This window comes from Polyodon spathula, chromosome 10 (assembly GCF_017654505.1).
Source record: "Polyodon spathula isolate WHYD16114869_AA chromosome 10, ASM1765450v1, whole genome shotgun sequence".
Classification (NCBI taxonomy): domain Eukaryota; kingdom Metazoa; phylum Chordata; class Actinopteri; order Acipenseriformes; family Polyodontidae; genus Polyodon; species Polyodon spathula.
The window spans coordinates 45,647,502-45,670,275 of NC_054543.1; the positions used below are offsets into that span (position 1 = coordinate 45,647,502).

General features: G+C 38.7%; 1 protein-coding gene across 3 annotated transcripts in view; it reads left to right on the plus strand.

Moving 5' to 3' along the window:
• The window catches only part of slc39a10 (solute carrier family 39 member 10), a 37,218-nt gene that overhangs the window by 10,724 nt on the left and 3,720 nt on the right, over positions 1-22,774 (plus strand). The window contains exons 2-9 of one of the 3 annotated variants that reach the window (XM_041262366.1): positions 565-1,680; positions 2,966-3,146; positions 12,943-13,112; positions 14,825-14,986; positions 15,206-15,329; positions 15,637-15,987; positions 16,306-16,386; positions 21,594-21,784. In XM_041262366.1, the coding sequence (XP_041118300.1) occupies positions 607-1,680; positions 2,966-3,146; positions 12,943-13,112; positions 14,825-14,986; positions 15,206-15,329; positions 15,637-15,987; positions 16,306-16,386; positions 21,594-21,784 (2,334 nt within the window). In that variant the 5' untranslated portion in view covers positions 565-606. The remainder of the gene's footprint in view (positions 1-564; positions 1,681-2,965; positions 3,147-12,942; positions 13,113-14,824; positions 14,987-15,205; positions 15,330-15,636; positions 15,988-16,305; positions 16,387-21,593; positions 21,785-22,774) is intronic. The other 2 variants (XM_041262367.1, XM_041262368.1) reach the window with 2 other exon arrangements.

The window sequence follows — 22,774 nt, forward strand, 5'->3', positions numbered from 1 at the left end:
CTACAGTACTTTAAACAGTACCTGTTAAAATCATAACTACAATAATTGGCTGAGGTCAATTTTCATCTGAGGAAACTGCACAGTAGTGGTAAAAAAAATAAAAATAAAAAATAAAAATGTTTTTGTGGTTAGTCATCAGCTGATCTACAAATTGATCTAACTTACTACTTTTCCTGGTTGCCATTCAGTCTCAAAGGGTTACACATGACAATTCCTGCTTTCTACAAATATTTTGGGGCATATTTTTAAAGTGTTTACTGCAGTGTTTTATTTTTTAAAAAAGTGTGTGTGTGTATATGTATATTTACACACACACACACACATTTTTTTTACAGAAATCCACATTTAAATGAAGTAACCAATTGATACCACTGCCCTTGAGGTGGGGAAAACATTTTTCAGTTTTTTAAAATGTGTTTAAATCAGGCCTTTTAACAAATGTACTGTACTAAGCATAGACAAATGTGAAGTTTAGATATTGAATATTAAACAGTCTACTTGTGTAAAGCTAGACACAGCCTGCAATGACTTTAAAATCTGTGAACAGTACTTTTCTGTTTCCAGTTTGGTTGTCTCTTGTCTCAGGTGGCAAGAATTGAGGAAATTATGAAGGTACACATGCACACCAAGTTCTGCTTCCTGTGCGTGGTGACATTCCTGTTTCATCAGTGCAGCCACTGCCACGAGGATGGCCACCACCACCATGGGGAGGGGGGCCACGTCCACGATCACAATGACTACCAGATCTCCCAGGAGCCTTACATGCAGAACAATGTGGACATAGAGCCTCCTCCTGACCACGACTCGCCACCTGGCAAAGATGCTGAGAGGGAGCAGAAGTTTTACGTAGAGCAGCTGTTCCGGCGCTATGGGGACAGAGGGAAACTCGACTTTGGAGGCTTTAAGAAGCTGCTGTCCAGCCTGGGGCTCGGGGAAGTGCATGTGGTAGAGCTGGACCATGAGGACTTGGGACACGATCACGTGGCTCATTTGAAAGCGCTGGAGGTACAAGAGGGGCTGCATTCCCACATGCACCACCACCCCCCTACTCCGCTGTCCCATTCCAACCAGGAGGAGAACAAGACTAGTGTTAGGGATGTCCACTCTGTCCGCTGCAACCAGCTCCAGCAAAGAACAGCAGAACCTACAACCACCAGACATTCCCATGAGGACCAAAACCCCCTGCACAAACTCCACCCACATCACTACAACCATACAGATTCTCACGCACACCACCATCACTCCCATCACCATCACCACCATCACGTGAACCACAGTGTTTCTGGAAGCAACGTGACCGCAGAGGCTTCACAGAGCTTGAATTCTACCCACGAGGAGCAGCAGCAGCAACAACAGTCTACAGAAACCACGACCAGGAAGCACAGGAAGAAAAAGAAAGGCGCCCGTAACAAAGATGCAGCTCCCCAGGCCGCGGCTGACAACGAGGATGATCACCACAGCAATGAAAGCCAGAACCCCCACTTGCACACAGGGGATGCCCATGCGAACACTGACCATGACGAGCATGCCAGTGGACATAAACACAGCCATGACTCTGAGGACGAGCACACACATGTACGCAAGCGAGAGGCACCCAACAATCACAAAGCTGCTGTCAAGCACACTGTGCCATTCTCTCTGGGTGATCATGTAGCGGGCGAAGCACACCTGCACGATGAGGTAAGTGCCTTTAGTCAACTGATCAAGGTAGACCTAAAAAGAAAAGCTAGTCTTAAGCATTTTTTCTGTATTTGTCATTTATAGCTGTAAATGGAGAACATTTTTTTTTTTTTTTACTACTAGGAGACTATAAATAGTCTTCCACAGAACCACCAGCTACCCCCTCCCCCATCCAGAAAATGAATAAAAATGAAAAAATGTGTTTTATGACAGCACTTGACCTTTTTCTCTAGGATAAGTGACAGGTATTCCCATTACAGTATTGAGAACTAGCGGCAATCAATGAGAAATCTGTCCTGCCCCCTCCGTCCCTGTCCCCCCCAGGGTGCTCCATGCATTTCAGTGAAAATTGCTCCAATTGATCCATTTAAATTCTGAAAAACTGCACTGTAGAGAACACTAGCAATCATACGCCTTGAGGTGAAAGAATTATGGAGAAGGTAAATACTGAAGGATTGTTGTGGATGGAACTTTCAATGAAAGCTCTTTAATGATAGCAATTCTTTATTTGAAATACTCCACTAAAGTAATGGCAGTTTTTCTACAGTCTTAACAGCAGTGCAAATTTGGAGGTTTTTTTTTTTTTTAAAGAAATTGTATTTACAATATTACATTTCTGTTCACATTTACAGTGTGTGGTTCATTGAACGCCAAAAGAATATTTTGATATATCTTCTCCAATGCTGACAGGTTTCACATACCCAGATTACCACTGATTTTGCACTACCTTACCTAAGGTTAAGTGGTGTAGTTCAACATTGGTGCTAATCCAGGTCTGTGAAAGCAGTCATAAATGTTGACATTTAACAGAAGAAACTAGAGCATTTTGAAGATGATGAATTTAGTCACCGTGAAAGCACAGAAGTGGAATTACAACGGGAATCAGATTGATTAAAATTGTATGAACTTGATTGGTAGCAGAGGATTAATGAGGTAGTAGAGGTTAAACCTGGAGTTTTGATGCTTAACGAGAGGTCTGCAACTAATAAAACTCCCAGTATTAAAAATGTTTGGGTATAAAGCATATATACATATATTTATTGGATTAGGCATTTCGGTGCAGTTCTGCACTATGTAGCACATGGTTGTGTAAATAGGCATATCGCTGCAAACATATGGTCACATATGGCAATACACCATATTGACAGAGTATATAATTTGTATTCATAAATTAAAGTGTAAGAGCACTGTTTCTACATTGAATACATAATAAATGTAGCGCTTGTACGAATGTATTGTTTTTTAAACGGTGTGTCATTGGGACCCCTGTGTCTCTATTTTTCAGTGTCTGAACGTCACACAGCTGCTGGAGTACTACGGTTTTAGCCCAGGCACCCTGATCTCCCAAGAGCAGTTCACCTACCTCTGCCCTGCCCTGCTCTACCAGATCGACAGCAGGGTCTGCATCCGTCACAGTGATGAACTGGCCATCGATCACAAGTCTCTGAACGAGTCTGCTCTCTCAGGTAAGCAGGGGAGGGCACTGACAGGCTGGTGGTGTTAGCTTACTGCCAAGGTACATTAAAACATACCATTTCCTTGACAGGAAGTATACAAGAGTACAGTTAGTAAAATTCATTACATACCCTTCATTCCTTCCCATCTTGTTTTTTTTTTTTGTTTTGTTTTTGTTTCAGCTGCCCAAAGAATGCAACGACCCATAACTATACCATCTTTCTGTTTTTTGGGGGTTTTTTTTGTTGATCTTGTCAATCTTTGGTGTAAACAGAACAAAAACTGCACCTTACTTGTATGCATTGCAGTGATCCTTGTTTGTAAAATAGGTGGTATTGGTATTTGGGAAAGCTGCATTGTATAGATTATTCAACAAGTCAGCATGAAAACAATACAAGAAAAGGATTAAAGTGATGTGATGGATAATTGGTTGTACTTTTTAAACACACAATCACAGTAGAGAATGCATACACCAGCTTGTATGTGTGCTTAACTAATTGACGGAGGAATCCCAGACAATCCAGTTTTTTAGCATAGCTTAAAAGCTGAATTTAAACAACGCAGGTGAAGCTGTCTATTCAGATCAGCCTGTGCTGGTCATTTTCAAAGAGGAATTTGTTACTATTAAATAGAAGTGCTGTGTGATCTTTAACATGCTCGAAACGGGGTGAGGGGGGGTTTGCATGATAGCCAGTAGAAGCTAAGGTATGTGAAATGTGTACAGATCTGCAAGTGAAAGATTCTAATGCACTCGGGGCATGACAAGTTCACATTTATTTTTATGTATTTTCTTAAAAGCTTTAAAGGAATTACAGGGCTGGTTAAAGCTGGGTGGTCTGTGTTTAATACACTCATACTTGTTTGCACTGTAGGTGGACAGTATAAATGCCAGCCTCCAATAAAGGCGCTTTTTGAATATATGATTTAACTACTGTTAACATAAACGATCCCCTGTGCTAAATACCCACCCAGGTGACACAGTAGAGGCAATAGCACCTGTAGGTAGATTTTTAGTTAGATAGCTGCATATCGTAGTGTGCACATTATTGTGACAAGTTCGGTCCTCCACCTATGTATTTATTTATTTTTTGCTATCTGACTTCTTTGTAACTGTGTGGACATGTGTTACAAGATGCTATTCAATATATGTGCATGTCTACATGCATGCTACTTCCATACATTGCTTGGTAACCTTTAAAACTTTTAAAATGCTTGCTTCCTTCCAGTAGAAGCCCAGTGATATGAATGCACTTCCCAAGGACACACAGTGAATTGATGTCTGTGCTGAGATTTAACCCCAGGAGGACCAGGTTTCAGTCTTAAAAGTCAGAATCATCAAAAAATTAAAACCCACACCATAAAACTACACAATGTAGGAGTGCCCCATAAAAACAACATGAGTAATATTAAAAGTAAGAAACACAATTCAGCTGGAGAGTCTTGCAACAGTAGCACTTGGAAACTAACTACCCTGAGAATAAAAACAATGCAGTGAATAACCAGTATTCATCAAAAACGAAATGGGATTTTTCAAGGACCAGCTGATTGAGAGCCTGCTGTCGCTAAGGTGCGCTCTGCTGCGTTGTCATTTATCCAGAGAGTATGGCTGATGCCTGACGCTCGATTTGGGATATTTTAACATGTTCTAAATGAATGTGCTGTAGTGTTTAACAAGACAAATGCGAGGCTGCATATCCCTAGGTGTTAAAGGGTCAGTTATCTCGGCTGCTCAGCTTACTAAATAGCAAAATATAGCTTTTAATGTAATGACCACGAGTCGCATTGAGAAGCTCCGTTCTGGTATGGATACCAGTACCATTAATAGGGTTTGTCTTGGGATGAAGGGTATTTAAGTAAAGTAGGATGCATTGAGGGGCTTCTGCCCCAATTCCAATCATGTTTGCTTTCAAGGTGCAAAGCTTCAGCTGCTGTTATTGCAGTAGAATATGAGGATGAAGATTATATCATGGGAGGTCATTAGCTTAGTCTAGCTCAACTAAAACAACTCAACTTGTTTATCCCCAGTTTTACAGCTTGGCAAGGCTGTAGCAACAGGTACCTTTTCCCTAGAATGTCACGCATGAAGTCAATTAAAGTGTGGTTTTGTTAATTTGTAAATTAGTTTTAACTAATAAATAGCCAAAGTTTTGTATTGCAGAATTAGTTACTTGATAATATGACACCCATTTCCACTTGTAGAATTGCAGTTGTCCCTTATGCAAGTCTAGTTTTGTTGTTTCCTGCATTTTATTTGTGTCCGCGATATTACTTGTAGTTTACGACTTGGTATACCACACACACCTCAACAATTGCTGTAGCAGTATATACAATCATTACTGTAACTTCTATCGCTAGAATAATTCTAGTTCCCTTATTTTTTTTCCTATTAGAAACAAAGAATGCTCTTGTCTTATTTATATCTATGAAAGTTTTAATTGTAGTGACTGTTCTGGTATACTTGCACAGTAACTGTACATGAATAATACTCCATCTTCAACACTTGAAGTACACATTGTGCATTCAGAACTGTCCAGATCAGTAACCATTTCTTGTTCATTTTATTGCAGTGTTGTATTTACAAATCAAAAGCACACCAAACACCAGGAGCCGATCATATTGATCGTACCTCGCTAGCCTTGGTTGTTGCTTCTCTCCCCTCTGTGTTATTATAGCTGTTTTCAGATTGCTGACCTTGGCATCTGTAAGTGGTGTCATGTCACAGAGCGCTCTGTGTAGTGATAGTGGATAATGGTGGGTAAAAGTACTCTTCTGGTAATTGTTTAGATAATTGCAGCATCATTAGGGAGTGTTGGCTGATCCTGCATATAGATTCATAGAGTGAAACTGATAATCCCTCGTTAACTTCCCTCTTTCTCACCACCTCTGAGAGGGTGGCTCTATTGGCTGGTAAGTGTGGTAGGATCTGCTTGAGTTCGGAGGCCAGACTTATTCACTGTTAATTTGGATCCAGGCTTAGTAAAATGGCTGCTAAGTGTTTTTTCTGCCAATTGAATTGTTCAAGCAGCGTGGTATGCGAACATTTTGCAATGGCTGTGAACACAGATAATTAGAAAGCTTCCTCAGCTGGCTGCTGCTTGCAACAACAACTAAAAAAAAGTGCATTTTTACCAAGATAATGAGATAGGGATGAGCTTGAAGATCCCTGACAGTGTATGCTGTCTAGTTGCAGTTTCAATTCAAGTTTATCTCAAGGATCTGACCAATAAATTACATGGAGCCCTTGAAGAAGTAAGTGTAAGAGTGAAAGTTTGTCAGATTAACGTGATGGTCCATGTGTGCCGTATTTGATGAATTTTTTTATGCTTTTGAAAATGAGACACTTCCAGCTCTGATTTTTTCTAATACAAATTGAAGAGCTGCCGAGTTAAAGGCCTGACACTGTCAATAAACATCAAAGAGGTTTATCTCTCCAGTGTGGTTTGTCATTGTATACGCTGTAACGAAATCTTTATAAATAAGTGCTTCCTTTTAAAGACATCGCTACCATACTTCCTGGTACAACATCAATGTATAAATAAATAGGCAAGCAAACAAACCAAAAGCTATTGATCACCTGGGAAGGGGGGGGGGGGGGGGGGGGGGGGGGGGGCTGGTGATGCTGCTGCTAATATGAGTTAAGAAAAGGGATGTTCAAACCTTAACTAGCACTCCTTTAAGCTTGGTAATTCCTGTCAGTGCTGCAGCAGCACTTTGAAGTGTCTTGAGGAGTTTGAAAGTAGGACAACTGTCTCTAGCAGGTGCTGTCCCTTCACTCTGATGTAGCCAGGAATCCTGTCCCTGGCCTGGTTCAAGCACTAATGGCTGACAAGTCTCACATAAGAAATCCTGCTAATATAGACAGCACACAGTACCTGCAGTTCATTAAAAACAAGAGGTCATTCTGATGGCTTTGTGCATTCAAATTAAAAAAAAAAGAAGTCATGCCAATTAATATATATTTAACAAGAAAAAAAAGAAAACATTTATATATAGTAGAAAACACTTAAAATGACCAAGTACAGTAGTAAATGTATCCAATGCTTGATCTTTAAGCCCTTTGAAGCTTGAGTTGCTTGTAATGCAATACTTTGATTAAAAGATGTAGATAATGCTTTACGAGTAGGAATATAAGACTCCTTAGCATTCTTGAGCTAGAATTCTCTTTTTGCTCTCAATGTTCACTTAAGGTAGCCCTTGAAATAAAGAAAGACCAGCTGTTTTAAGCCGTTTGGTATATATATTTTAATATTAAAGCGTGTTGTTGGATTTACATTTACGACATTGCACAAGTAAGCTTGCAATGATTATTACACATTTCTTCAGATTTCTTCACTCACCTAAGAAAATTGGAATACTGTTAGAACTAGTTTAAATAAAAATACGTTGATAACAAGTAGGCTATCCTGCTGCAGTCGCGGGTCTGTAGTAGTTTTGTTTGAGACATCGGTTGTCTTCTTAGCGCAGATTTCCGCAGTTCTGCACAGTGCTGCACAGAATGCGCTGTAGACGTCACTCAACACCCACAGAAATCTGCAGCTTCTGCATCGCGCAGCGCAGCTTTGAAATGTTACTGCGGGAGGCTGGCTGCGGCTGTGAACCAAAGGGACGATGCAAAGATCACGAGTCACCTGCTAATGCAAATAACAACTAAAACTACAGCTGCCACCTTGTTAGCAGAGGCGAACAACATTTTATCATTACACAATGAAGCCGTGAACAGCATTGTCAACGCTATAGTAAATAAATCAAGTATGGAAAAAAAAACATAATGTACTAAATCCGTGATAAGCGATGTATAATTTTACAATAAACTTAATGTGTATCTATTACATTAAACTAACTGTTGATAATCCAGACAAATATAGCACGCTGAAAATGTGTGCAACGTTGCAAGGTTTGGAGAAGTCGTTTCTCTAAAAGCTGCGTGTGACGTCAGAAAGACAGCAGCCAAGAGCAGCCGGCGCAGCAAGCAGAATGCAGCAATTGAAACGTGTATTCCGTGTCCTTGACGTTTCCTTCAAAACCATTATCAAAATACAGTATCAGTTCACAAAAAGAACTTCCTCAGATACTTTGCTAAGGCAGCAAGTACCATCGCTTGATTTAGAAGAAGCGTGTTTGCAGTTGAATAAATGCGTTAACCAGTGTATAACCGAATTACGATAATTGCGGTTTAGAATAAAAAAAACTGTATTAATACCGTAATGTACCTAAACCGCGGTAAACCGAAAAACCGATATACCCACCCATCCCTACTCAAAATACTTAAAAACGTTGCTTCACCTCATTCCTCTGTCTAGAGATTCCATTTTATTAAAGAATATAACAAACATCAGAAACAAATGCTTCTCATCAACTCTGTTACAACGTGGAGTGGATACCATGCCACGCCTATTACGACATGAACACAGGGTGCGCCACTGAAGCGCCAGATGGACTGAGGATGACCCCAGCCGCCTGTCAATCTTTCTGTTGCACCAATTAGAAAAACAATTTCCAAACCTCTTTCTTTTTATAATATCCGCCCTTACAATGGCAACACTGCTGTCAGATACGCGACGGACTACTGTAGATGATAAATTACTAAAATTAATACATAAAAAAAAAAAAAAAATCGTTTGGACTAGTTATACATCTAGCATATTATGTAACGTTTGAGCACTTCTTTAGAGTTTATGTGTTTTAAACGTTTAACATTCCCATCCCTATTATTTTGCATGTTCAGTTCTCATTTTGAAACTACCAGGACAGCACAGACAGCAGGGGTTCATTCAGCAGGATGTAGGACCCATTGTTTTTAATGCTTATCACCATTTTTTTTTTTTTTTTTTTTTTTTTTTTTGTTCCATTTTGCAATTTAATTGCAGCTCTCCTTATTTCTCCTTCTTTTTAAATTTACAAGCCCTGGGAGACTGTCACAGTTAATGACTGTTCCAGTTGAAAAGAGTTTCATGTGCTTTGAAAATAAAAGTGGTAAATAAGGATTTAAGAATTCCCCTGCTGTGCGATGCAGTTATCAAAGATTGTAGCAAAATAGTACATTTTTATATACAGTAGATGCTGCTTATTAGCCACCTCTCGGTTCCCAGAAAAAAAAGTTGTCATTAACAGAAAGTTGCCAATAAGCAAAGCTCTCATTTTCAAGTCTATTTATATGGAATGATATATACTTAGTTGTACAAATGTGGCACTGAAATGCGTGTGTTTTAAATGTTAGTGTTAATTACCATGAGAAACACGAAACACCCAAACATAGAACTCTTTACTTCACGCGTGTGTAAAACAAAACAAAGGGAGTAGTCTTAAGTATTTCTACACAACGATGTGCTGCAGTTGTCTTTACAACGAGTAAAGCAAACATAAAAAATATGGGTTGTACTTACAATCAATTCTAAAGAACACTAAAATAAGAAATTGTCCAGCATTGTCTGCTTTTTACAATGTCCCTTTCAGTTTTGCGTGCCGCTTCGTAGCCAGTTTCAAAGCCATGGTTCTGCCTCATCTGCCAGAAATACACAATTGCGAAGTTACTGTGTTATAAATAAGGCCCTGTGAAAATCATGGAAATTTTCTTTAAAATTAATGGCAGTGTCACAGGTAAAATATCATATTTCAAGGAAACTATTTTATAAATGATGTGTACAGATTATTATTATTTTCTTATACATCAAATATAGAGAAATGCAATGACATCAAAATCAACATCAAAGTTATTCAAGCACTTTACAGTAGCTTGTGAAACAATGTTGTAATTAACAGCCTGTAGGTAAAGTCTATCTGCAAGGACAGCTTTCAGTTCTAGTACGTCAGATGCATGTTCATCATTTAGGTCTTGCAAAGCAAATACAATGTGTAACCCATACTGATACTGGGCATCAGTCGACTCGTCAGTGACCACTGATAAGAAACCAGACTGTTTTTTTTACCAATTCCATAATCTGCTGTTTTTGATTCTTGGCAACTTTAGGTAACTATTCATGTCTGAGCTGGGCTGATGAAGGAACCTCTCCACCATTTGCTACACTCAGTCTGAAGAATTTATGTACCTTTCGTGCTTCACGGTTTTCAGTGGACTTTTGAAACATGGAAGTCGCGGTACTGCTCTGGATTCAGCCTTTCTCTTTCCGTGAATACTTGAATCTAAATGCCTGTCAACGGCTGACTCTCAGTAGTGATCAACATACCATTACAGGATGTACAGAAGAGCTGGGTAAAACTGCTGCTGGATACTGCTTTACATGATCTGCTGCACACACATTTTTTGCCTTTTTAGAGACATCCATGTTGTTGTTTACAGTGTGTAGTATTTAAATTTCATGCCTAGATTACATATAGTGACATGACATAATCACTGCACACCTCTGTGTGCATGGCAGATAGTACACCCAGGCACACATCAGAGCTGTAGTTTCAATAATGTGATTTTTTTGATTTTTTTTGTATGATATACAAATAATTATGAAATGTATTTAAGTTTCTTAACAATATTGCAAAAATTGTGGTATTAGGCTAATTTCGCAATTTCTGCACAGCCTGTGAAATCGCGATTTACACAGAGCCTTAGTTATAAAAGCTGCATGAATGACCGGCATCTACTGTACTTGTAAATACATTATTCAGAGTTTGAGAATCTACCACTTTCCCTGGATTAAATGGCAGGCCCTCTTAAACAAAATCACAAAGCAACCTCTACCGATGTGCTGCCTGGGGACTAATCTGTCTGATAAGTAATGAACTGGTTTGTAAAGACGGGTTTCTTCACTATAACTTAAAGCTGTTCTTGTGTCAACATCCAGCATCCAGAAGTAAGAAATTGTTCTGGAAAGTTTGGTACAAGCTTGTCTGGGAATTCTTTTTTTTTTTTCATTGCTTAAAATGCTTTTTAAAGGAGACCAGACAGTCCTCCATACTTGGTAGGTATTTTTATAATTTGGTAAAAAGATAAGAAATGTAAAGATATATTTACTCAGGATACAGTTGTGCATCACACATGTGCAAAATGCTAAATAAATCAAGAGCAATGCTTTATATTAAAAAAAAAAAAAAAACTGAACATAAAGACTAATGGTCAGCCTGTGAAAAGTAGATATCTTAATCTGCCTTAGTTAAGTGCAGTGTAGACTGGGTGGTTGGAAAAAGTTTCAGGAATCAATGCAGAGAAGAGTCAAGTTATTTGTGAATAGTTTTATCAATAGACTGCAATTCTAAGAGTTTTTCTTCTGCATAGTTTGTATAGATTTCTTGATAGAGATTAGTAAAGATTTTCCTTGTCGCCTGCATACTCCCAGGGTTCGTTCTGTTGTTAACAAAGCACCTTATTAACCTAACGTACTGGACATGCCAGGGGCAGGTTTAATTGACCCTACTTTATCTGTCCCACAAAACTGCACGTCACCCCGGCTGTAGTCAGTTCATTCAATTTTAGGGTAGGTGGGATATCCATGCATGTGGAAGTTTTTATATCGGAAGTTTTGTCTGACGTAATTCCAAGTCTCCTAGCTGCTTCAGTAGAATTTGAGTAGAAATAACAAGGAAGACACATTTCTCTAAGTTTCCACTAAAGCTGTCAGAATCACTTCCTGGCCACTGGGAGTCATTGATAAGTATTTGCAAGCAGATATATAATATATAGCTATAAAAATCTTACTGTGTAAAAGTAGTAGAGAATATGATTTAATCTACCTCCTGTCTATTTATTTTTAATTCAGCAGCCTTAAATGTCTGGTTATTTAATTCCACTTGAAGTATGAATGCACCAGGCTGTTTAATTAAATAAAATGAAATACTAAAGAAATTGCATTTGACACTGGAAGACATTGTACTAGATAACTAATCGCCTATAAAACTTTTAGATTAGAGGGGACTTTGCATTGAGTTTCACAGGGAAAAATGAGCAAAAACTGTTAATGTGCTTTGTATAATGGGCTCGAGGGTCATTTTATATATAGTGAAGTTAATGTTCTGAAGTTTTTGTGGATCCCTTCCACACCCTATTTGGCAATTAGGTGGTCTCCACCTTCACATCCCAGTATGAGATAGGATGGTCCAGCACATGACTGGTCACACGGTGGAAGGTCTTCTGTATCTTGAGCTCCACACAAAGGTCTCGCTTGTATAATTCTGAGCTGCTCATTATTCTGAGTCTGGGAGCTCTGCTATCGGGAACCGTCATGACCGCGGCCACAAAACTGTCTGGTAAATCATGTGGCTGTCTTGTGTAAAAATAATAATAGAACAACAACCTCTTCCCACCTCCTCCTGGATGACAGTGCTAAACCCATCCCTTTCCTAGGAGAACTGCAGTCCAAGAAGTTGTGGAGTGTGTTTGTCATCGCATGTGTCAGGTAATGCTTATAGCAACCTGTCAAGAATATGTAGTTCTACATGTGTATTTGTCAGAAATGTGTAGTGAAGTGGGCGTGGGGAGTATTGGGTTCTCTGGAGTGCGTGCACATCTGGGGAGCCTCTTGCAGGTTTAGCTAATATTACGCTTTAAGAAAAGCGAATCTTCAGCTCTGCTAACTCAGTTGGCTGCTATAGTACTAAATGGTGTTAATGGTCCCAGTACACAAATCTCTGGGAAGAACTAAGGAAGCCATTCCTGGTTTTTGTGCAATTCTCATTTAGTTAAAAACACACACAAAAACTAAAAATTCTTTCAAGTGCAAATGGGCATGTACAGCTATCGTCATCTGGTGTGATTTTTTGCATTCTAGTTACAATATATTTTGCTTTTTTTTTTGCTTTTAAGCTTCTGTAAGTTGTTAATAACAAAGCTTACTCTTGCCTCCTCTCTCCTGTATACAGCCTGGGTCTGGGGACTCATCTCCATCACCATCATCAGTCTGCTGTCCCTGCTTGGAGTGATACTGGTCCCCATCAGTAACCAGTCGTGCTTCAAGTTTCTTCTCACATTCCTGGTGGCTCTGGCAGTGGGGACACTGAGCGGCGACGCACTGCTCCATCTACTGCCCCATGTGAGTATTGCACCCTCCTCTGCTCTGTCTGGTTAATGACCATGTTATAAAAAACAAAAACCTTGTTTAGTTTTACTCATTTGACATTATTTTATGCTAACTTAATGTCAATGTACTGTGTGTATTCTTTGGATAAAATACATAAAATGACTCAATAATAATAGTAATACTTAGTTTTATCCCTCTGCTATACATAATGTTTGTAATATCTGATGTCAAAATTAAGTGGCAAACTCTCGTAAACCCTCATATCTTTTATGCCTCATTAGCATTAACTGGTGTATAGTTTTATATATTTTGAGGAAGTAAAAATCCTTTTTAGATCAGCCCATACAGTATATCCCAGTCAGGCAGTCAACATTTCAGTAAATTTATTAGTGGGAGAGATTATTTTGCAGTTACAAATTAATCAGTTTGCTCTGTTTATTGCAAAGTCTGAAATATAGGCAAGATATCTCATTATTTTATATCTGTGCCAAAGCAGAACTCTTAATGCAATCATCTGTAAACTGCTAAATAATGCTGTGGCTGTTCTGTATCAAACAGAAAAAAAAATGTTATTAAAAAAGTTATTAAAAAGACTTTGCTTGCATTGCTGGCAGAGGTGAATGTAGTGATATTATTGAGTTACAAAATAATTCAAGGAGCATGGTCTGCTTTTTCAGAAAGTTATTCAAACAAAAACTACTTTACCTCTGCAAACTTCTTTTAAAAGCTCTGCTTCTGCACAATGGCCCTTTTATTCTGTCAATTGGGGGCTATCAAACAGATGCAGAGGGGGGAGAAGGGGCCATTTTCTTCCAGCTTCATTTATTTCACTGTCATGCAAACAGTCAGGCAAAACACTTGCTTTGAAGTTGTTATTTTTGTATGCATTATAAATCACATGAGAACGCAACCAGTAACAGATTTGTCTGAATGTTGATACATCTTTTCCTGCGTACTGTGCATAATTCTAAAGTAGTAAAAAAGCAAAAACAAAACAAAAAAAAACAGGTAAATAGCAATTCCTGTGCAAGGTCTTCATTTTTAGGATTTATTTTGAAGTTCTTTCATCCAGTTTGGTAAAGATGATATATCCTTCACAAAGTATTAACTTGCAGTTTCAGTCTTTGTGAAGCAAATCTGTATGTATTACCAATTATTACAATATCTTTATCGTGTACTACAGAATGTATAGGACAAAATGCCCCGTCTGGATATAATCTATTCAAGACATGAATACCTCATGTGAGCCACAGATCCCTGCAGATATCAGTTTAAAAATAACAATAAAAAACCTGATGCGTTGGGCAGGAACGTGCCTTTCCAAGCAGAGTGAAGGGTGCAACAAGCTTGGGATGGATTGATGGGTGAACTGCAAACTTTAAAAAAAGACGTATGTGGTCCTTTCGAGTAAACAGTGTGAACTGACAGGCCATGCATACTCTACACACCAATTATTTAAGACGTCTGTAAAAGGGATGTGTTAAAATCTATTCTATTATCGCCCCCCTTTTATTACATGGCTAAATACTCTAAAATCACATGCACAAACCGTATGCACGGAGCGCTGCAACACTGGTCATACTGTACACAGCCAGACCAAGACTTTAGTTCTGCGATTTCTGTATTGGCTGCTGCTGTAGAGATGGTCAATCCCAAACAGGGTTGCAGCAAGGAAGGCGATTGTGCTGTAAGGTTTAAACATTTCTTTATTTTTTTGCCCCCAGTCACAAGGCGGACATGATCACAGTCATGAAGGCAGGAAGGGGGAAGACTACCTGACCCAGTACAATGCTGTTTGGAAGGGCCTGACTGCCCTGGGGGGCATCTACCTCCTCTTCATCATTGAGCACTGCATAGGAATGTTCAAGCACTACAAGGACAAAGGGGTAACAGCCAAACTAACTATCTATCTGTCTACATACCTGTTTATTTTCTAGGACTGGTAACAAGTCTTTGATCTCTCTTTTATTGAAAAAAATCTAATAAAAAAAGCTTGTGTGTTATTTATATATTTATTTATTTGTTTATTTGTTTCTTATTATTTGCTCTTGTTTTTGCATGTCTGGTGTTCTGTACTCCTATATTCACTCTTCCTCCATTTTCAGGGGAACAGATCTTGGTGCTGGAAGAAAAAGAAGGGGGGTGAAACGACAATCGGAAGGAAGCTGTCTGATCATAAACTGAATCGCAGGTCAGATGCAGAGTGGCTACACCTGAAACCACTGACAGGTGAGGGTTAATGATTGTGCATCTAGAGTACCCCACTTGTTCCATGCTGTGGTGCTTTGCACTGAAGAGAGTAGATGTCCAGTTTTAAATACAGACTTTGATCTTTGTGTGCCGCATATTTTTATTTGTTCTTGTGTTAGTTTGTCACCACCTACCACCCAGTGGTATGTGCCTATTACACAGTCCTGTTATAATAGTCATTGCAAAGAAAGTGCATCTTTTTAATCTACAGGCGTGTGACCCTGTTGGGATATTATTCGCAGAATGATTCACACACCTATTTTCTTTCTTTCCTTGCATTAACCAGGGCCAGATGATTCTGGACTGTCCGACAATAAGCACAATAACACTCAGCTGACAGAGATCCAGGACCCCCCAGACTCCCCCAACAAGAGACCCCTGTCCCTAGAAGAGGAGACTATCATGCTCCCCCAGCACACAGAGCACAAACACCATCACCAGGAGGCGGACTTCTCTGCAGCAGCAGGGAACGGGAGGAAAGTGAAAACGAAGAAGCACCACCACTCGCATGGACACGGGCATTCCCATGGGAACTGCCACTCTGACCAGGAGATGAAGGATGCTGGGATAGCTAGCATTGCCTGGATGGTGATCATGGGGGACGGCATGCACAATTTCAGTGACGGTCTGGCTATAGGTGAGAAAACACTGCTTTGGTCTACTCAAGTTATAAATGGTGCACCATTGTTCTCAGTGCTCGTTATACTGTGGCACAGTTATTTATTTTTTTGCCCCCCTTATTAATACATTAAATGCAGTACAAACGTCCGTGGATGAGAAGGTATGCCATTTAAGTCGTTATTAGTGCCCTCCACTTTTTAGATGATGCAAATGACTCGCAAACACACACTTGCTAGAGTAACTGCTGTTAAGGTTTTACTTTTGACTCTCCATTGTATTCCTGAGGAGAGATTGAAAGGTAGTCTCAATTGTACTGTTTTGATTCTCTTTTCAGGTGCTGCATTCAGTGCAGGGGTGACAGGGGGCATTAGTACCTCCATTGCTGTATTTTGCCATGAGCTACCTCATGAGCTTGGTAAGTGTTTGGCTGTGCTCGATAGCTTCTAGTTATCTGTAGTCCGGTTATTGCTAATCTGCCTGTTTTTCAGCAGTTTGTGTGTAAAATGGTCACTAATGGCTTCTAGAGTTGAAATGTGTTTATTAAAATACGTTTGTGGAGTGTTCTGTTTGTACCACTTATCTTGTACAGTGTATTTTCTTAATATATTGTTGGTAAAGGGGGACTTGATTGCTGCTTGGAGGAAGCGGAGATACAGTAAACTGTGATGTCATTATGGGTGCCTAAACATTAACATTGACCTCGTCGTACAGAAAAATAATTCAGTTACCATAATTTCTCATTTGAGGCAGTAAAGGTAACGTACAGTTCCCCACTCTTTTTAATCAACTGCCTGTTTACAGTAAATACTTCCCATGCCCTCTATAAAAATACAGCAAGACAAAGGCAGCTGGCTCTTTGTCCCATTGCAGCCAACTGTCAATATTTTGTCACAGTCTGCTTTATGAATCCCCTCATGCTGAAATGCTTTGTACCGCTGTTTAATTGTTATGCATATTTTAGGCATTTTAGAAACAAACGTCTCTTCTCTTCCATCAATATTCCAAAGTATTTTTTGTACAAACCTCCCAATTTAAAAATGCCATTCTGTGTTTGCTTTTATAATGATTTATCGTTTTATTTCTTTTTGTATTTGCATTTTGTTTTATTTCGTTTTTATATGTTACGTTTCTTTTTATTTTGTGTTATTTCGTATGTGCGACAAACACAGGGCTCTAATTGAGACATTACACTGTAGTATTGAAGGATCTTGAATGATTTAACCTGGACAAAGATGGCCAATATCCCTTCTCTTTTAGCCATGAATGTATACAAGAAAAGCAGTTAAAATACAGAGGATTGGTACAAATACTAAGATGAGCTTGCGTGTTTACACTGCAGTACAGTTAGTTAAACCTTGCTTAAGCTACAAAGATCTTGCATTTAATTTACATTGTGATGTAGTGCAGTTAAACACATGCTGGTTACTGTTACTGAGACAAAACATTTGTCTGCCTGTTTTAGTTTCCTATTTTACTTTCAGAACTTATGATCGAGTGTCTTAAGTTGTGACAATATAACTGCATTACAATTCTTACTATAGTCATTTAGCACATAGCAGTGTAGTTATTTTGCAAAACAGAGTTTGAATCACTGCCCTTCAATCCCTGATCCCTAGCAAACCCCTCAGAATTCTTTAAAAAACTATTTGACAGATCATTAAACTTCAGATGCCATTCACTGTCTAGAGTACAGTAAAATACTATAGTTATAGAATTATTCCTAACGTGCCTTTTCAAGGTTACTATTATAAACCTGTACAAGTCTGGCAGGTTGAGGCCGAGGTGTAGGGAAATCAGTTATGCCTCAGCTTTCTTCAGACATCTGAAGGCCTGCCAGACAAAATGTCACTTTTGCTAACCTCTTGTTCCTCTTCAATGTGGATTTATCCTCGTGTGCACGTAGTACCATGTTATAATTGATGTATGTGTTTTGGGTGGCAGAGAAACGTTAAGTTCCCAGTCAAGGTGTTTCAAAATGAAGGACTTTTTTTGAAGAAATTACTTTTTAGTTTGGGTCACATTTTAAGGGTGTTTTTTTTTCTTTGTTTTGTTTATTAACTGTTAACAAACATTGTTAATTTTTAGGGTTAGGGTTATTAAAAACCTGATGTAATTTTCTAAACATTACTATAGTAACAATTTGAACCGATTTCAAGCATATGGTCGACTGGGTATTGATCATTCACGTGTTTGATTGATCATCCATAGGGCTCTGGTGTTTGATTGATCATCCATAGGGCTCTGGTGTTTTAGCTGGCCTATTATATATTATTAGCTAACAGTTTATTGCGGATGAGTTCCATGTACAGTAGTACAATATGTTGCAGGTTATTTTGGAGTCTGTTAGGCATCAGACTTTGTGATGTACGCATGTTCTGTAGCCTGGCAGGAGTACAATGCTTGTCAGCTGCCTAGCAATCCTAAAAGACCAGGGCAGAAAGTTAAGAACAAGATGGGCAAGGCAATGCTGCCTTCGTTGGGTGTGAAAATTTAGGGGCACCAAGGCAGGGGCAGAAAGGCAAAATATAAATCCAATCCAGTGTGAAAATAAAATGGTATAAAAATATTTTAAAAACAAACCTTAAAAATAAAAAAATACAAAGGGTAATGTGGCAAAAAAAAAAAATATTCAGGGTATTTTTACTGAAGTAAGCCGCCCTATCAACAAGAGCTAAATACAGCACACCCTCGCTATAAGAAACCTGTTGGGGTCTAAGCCTTTTGTTCATTATATCGAGGGGTTCGTTATAGCGAAAGGACAATCAAAATGAACGATGAACTGTTGGAGTAAGTTAATGAGATGATATTGTTGATAAAAGTAGAATTACACTTACCTGTTTGTTTAATTTATGCAGTCTTCTGCTTTTACTTTATCTAATTCGGTAAAGCATTAAAACGCAGTGCAAAAAAAAGCACAAGTCCCAAATTTTATTCAAAATCAATCTGACATGACTCGTTTCAAAGTGCACCAAATCTTAATCCAACATGCAAGAATGCAATACTGATTTTATTCAAAATCAACCTGACATGAAAAGTTAATCAGATCCTCAATATTTTCTTTCGTTGTTGTTTTTTGTTTGTTTTTTTTTAATTTAATTTTGCTTTGCTGCATGGTTCCTGAACAAGTACTTTATGACAAGCTATATTCACAACTGACATTTATTCACCAACTCTCACCATGTCTAGTTAATTTATCTATTTAGTTGAAAAAGCATCAATCAAGATATACACATAGTCTACAAGACATAAATAGATAAATTAACTAGACATTGCACGATCTGAAGAATAATTTAATAGTTTAATATCCAAGTTTAAAAATACAATTTTATTGAAGCTAAATAAATTAAACCGTGAAAAACACTGTGTGTGTCTGATTGTTTACATTGGTTTCAGCGCTCTCAGTGGCAGACCTACAAACATCCAAGATGGCGGATGGAAATCTGACTCAGTCAGCCGTTGGCGGGTCTAGTTCTATATATGTCTATGCCGCTGCCCCAGTGGTTACGCGCGCCGTAAAAGCCACCTACCTGGTTCGTGGCGTGTCTAAAAGTACAGACTAGGGTCTTTCCACTGAGGTATTCAGAGTGTGCGTGTGGTGCAGCACACAGGAATATCCCCTAGAAATGTCCTGAGGGCATCAGATGGTTAAATTTAAGGTGAGGTATTGGGTTTGAGGTTAGGTTTTAGGGCAGAGGTTGTTTAAGGTTAGGGTTGGGTTAGGGACAGGGTGGCTTGATTTCGCTCTGGAATTGAAAGGTGGGAGTAATGCAAATGTCTCGAATCATCTGATGTCCTCAGGACACTTTCTGGGGAATATTCCATTGCGCTGCGTTTCATTTTGAGTAGATTACTCTGTCATTGTAGCAGCTAGACTGAAAGGGGTGGTACATTATTTGAAGGATCTTCACATGTATGTGAAATAGGTTTGTGAATGGGTTGTAGCTCAGATGTGCTGGTGTTGACGGACACAGGCCGTAATGAAAGACAGGCATATGGGCAACTTTTGCAGTACGTTTTTTAAAACGTTTTTTTTTTTTTTTTTTTTTTTTTTGTCGGTTATTTCGTGAGCTGAAAAAGGCTTGCTAATGTACAGAATTCATCATTTGATCAATATGCTTGCAACTGGCCAGCTAACTCGTTCTATATGAAGTCCATGATGCAAAAGTAACACACCAGACTTCAGATTTGTGTTTTATTCTGACCTTTGCCATCATATGACTGAACATACATTTTCCCTTAACTTGGGAATTGCAGTGAAAAAGTTTTGTTTTGTTTTCCTCGTCTCTGTGATATGAGCTTGAAAAGATTTTAATTCCCAGCAAGATCATTCAGATTTTGAGAAACATATCATTTAGGTGTCACCTTGATAGTGATTAGCAAGTAAGGAAGTTCCTTGTTTATTCAGATTTATGGTTTTTGAACCAATTGTGTTAATTTAAATGTATGTTTTTATTAAACTTGTTTGCTTTTTAAATGTGATTAGAAATACAGAAGTCATCATTAAATGTACGTAGGACAACATTCATAACAAGTACATCGTCTGTGCCATTACACAGCTAACAATCCTGTTGAGGCTTTTATCTTATGTATTGTATGATTCATCATTGTTCAGTTATTCACAAAAATGCAGAAACAAGTCCATATTTTCACAACCCATCTCCGATAGCACGCACGTACTTCTCAAGAGGAATAAACTCATCGGACAACACTTTAATACCATGCCGATGAGTTCTTCCTTCCAGCCGTCCTGACCATTTTGCTGACAGTCGTCTCAGAGCAGAAAGACCTCTATAAACTTATAAACAGTAAATCCCACAAAGAAAAAAACTGCAAGAGACCTCTAGCATTACTTACACACACACACACCTCCACCTTCACCTCATCCACACGCAGCATTCACTGCTGTATATATCATTGGTCTTGTTTTATTCCTTTAGACTGGAATGCATAATTGATAATTGACAGTAACTTTTTTGTTTTAATGTAAGCTTTTCTTGTTAAAAATGTTATCCAGCTTCTCGTAGGGTAGACACCTTGTTACTTGAACAACATATGTAATAAATAAGTTAAATCATCATCTCAACTGGTAACTGAAGTTGGTTGAAACTGACTAAATGTGCATGCTTTTACCTAAATAAAAACCCAAAGAAATCAGTTTCACAAAGACTAGAGGCATTTAAAATCAATTAACAGCTCAGCAGTCCTTCCTGCTCTGGTACTATAAGTGATTTATGACTTCAGTGTCTTTTCTGATGTGATCTAGTGTTGATAAGTCTGTCACTTTGCGTTGGCCAAGATAAATGACTTGTCAGTATGTGCACTTGAATGCAGATTGTGAGAGGTAGGAGTTTGTTGTGTACCCCATTAAGAAGTTAATTAGCAGTGATAGCAGTGTTAATTAAAGTCAGCCATGGAGAAGTTTTCTTCCAGAGCTGCAGCGAGTCCCCATCATTTTAATTCAGACTTAATTATGTTTTTTTTTGGTAGCAGCTATATCCTGTTATCTCTGACATGCTCATTTTAAATTACATTTTTTTTTTTTTGTAGATGTGTAATCGGAAAGAAACATACCATTGCAGAACACACTATGATTTCTCAGAGCCTGCTTTCTCTTTCTTCCAGGTGATTTTGCAGTGCTGCTAAAGGCTGGCATGTCAGTGAAGCAGGCCATCGTTTACAACCTGCTGTCTGCCCTCATGGCGTACGTGGGCATGGTGATTGGCACAGCTGTGGGCCAGTACACCGAAAACCTGACCCCCTGGATCTTTGCAGTCACTGCCGGCATGTTCCTCTACGTGGCACTGGTGGATATGGTAAGCATGTCTATAAACAGTGGATATAAGCCCTCACTTAGAGTATGTGGTAAATCCCAAAAAACATATACTTAAAATACTAAAGAAAACCAAATTAATTAATTAGTTATCAAAACTAGTTACATACAAGTATGAAGAGTTTTTCATATGAGGAAATATGCATATGCATGGGAGGAGAAAAGTGGCAGAAAGTGTGTGTGTGCTATTTTAAAAACATCTTCTTTCCAGCCTTGCTAATCTCCCCACCCCACACTCAGTGATGAGCTGAACACGAGAAAAGCTCCTTGCTCTCCAGCAGTTTTGCTTTCTGAGGAGATAGAGAGCACAGTTGGCTAGTCTGCACAGCTTTTGAATGCATAGGGCTGATAAGCTGCATCTTTTTAAAGAGCATTTACCAATCAAGCTCCCTGAAGTACACCTATCAAGCTGTTTGTGTTCATTATTGTGAACATTTTTGATGGATGTAGGGGCAAGCAGGTTGATATGAATTTTAGGTCTCTATTTAATATGTATGGGGGCTGCTCAGAGCCTGTTACAGTGATATGCAAACAAAATGACCTCTAATAAGAACACTTTTTACAGACTGCAAAAGGTAATATTTAACTTAATTTAGTAAGATGAACTATTCTTAAAAAAAAAAAAAAAAAAAAACTGCAATTTGTCTGGAGATCAGCATTTTTCTCATCTTTCGATTCTTCGAGTTAAAAATAGTGACTAATTAGTAGAAGAGCTCTGCACATGTTTTATGAGTTCTGCGGGGAATAACGAACACTAAAACCAGCACTGCTTGCTGTCGTTTTCCACGTGGTATGGCTCTGCCTTTTGAAAGTCTGATGCTACAGATGTTAGCAGTGCATTTCCGTCAGGAATAAGGAGGAGAAACACTTGCTTTATTACCCACAGTAGTCTATTTTTATAAAAATATTTGAATAAAGCTGCATTGGTGACGGGTCTTTTTGTATGCAAATGCATTGAGGTTGATCGGAGAGC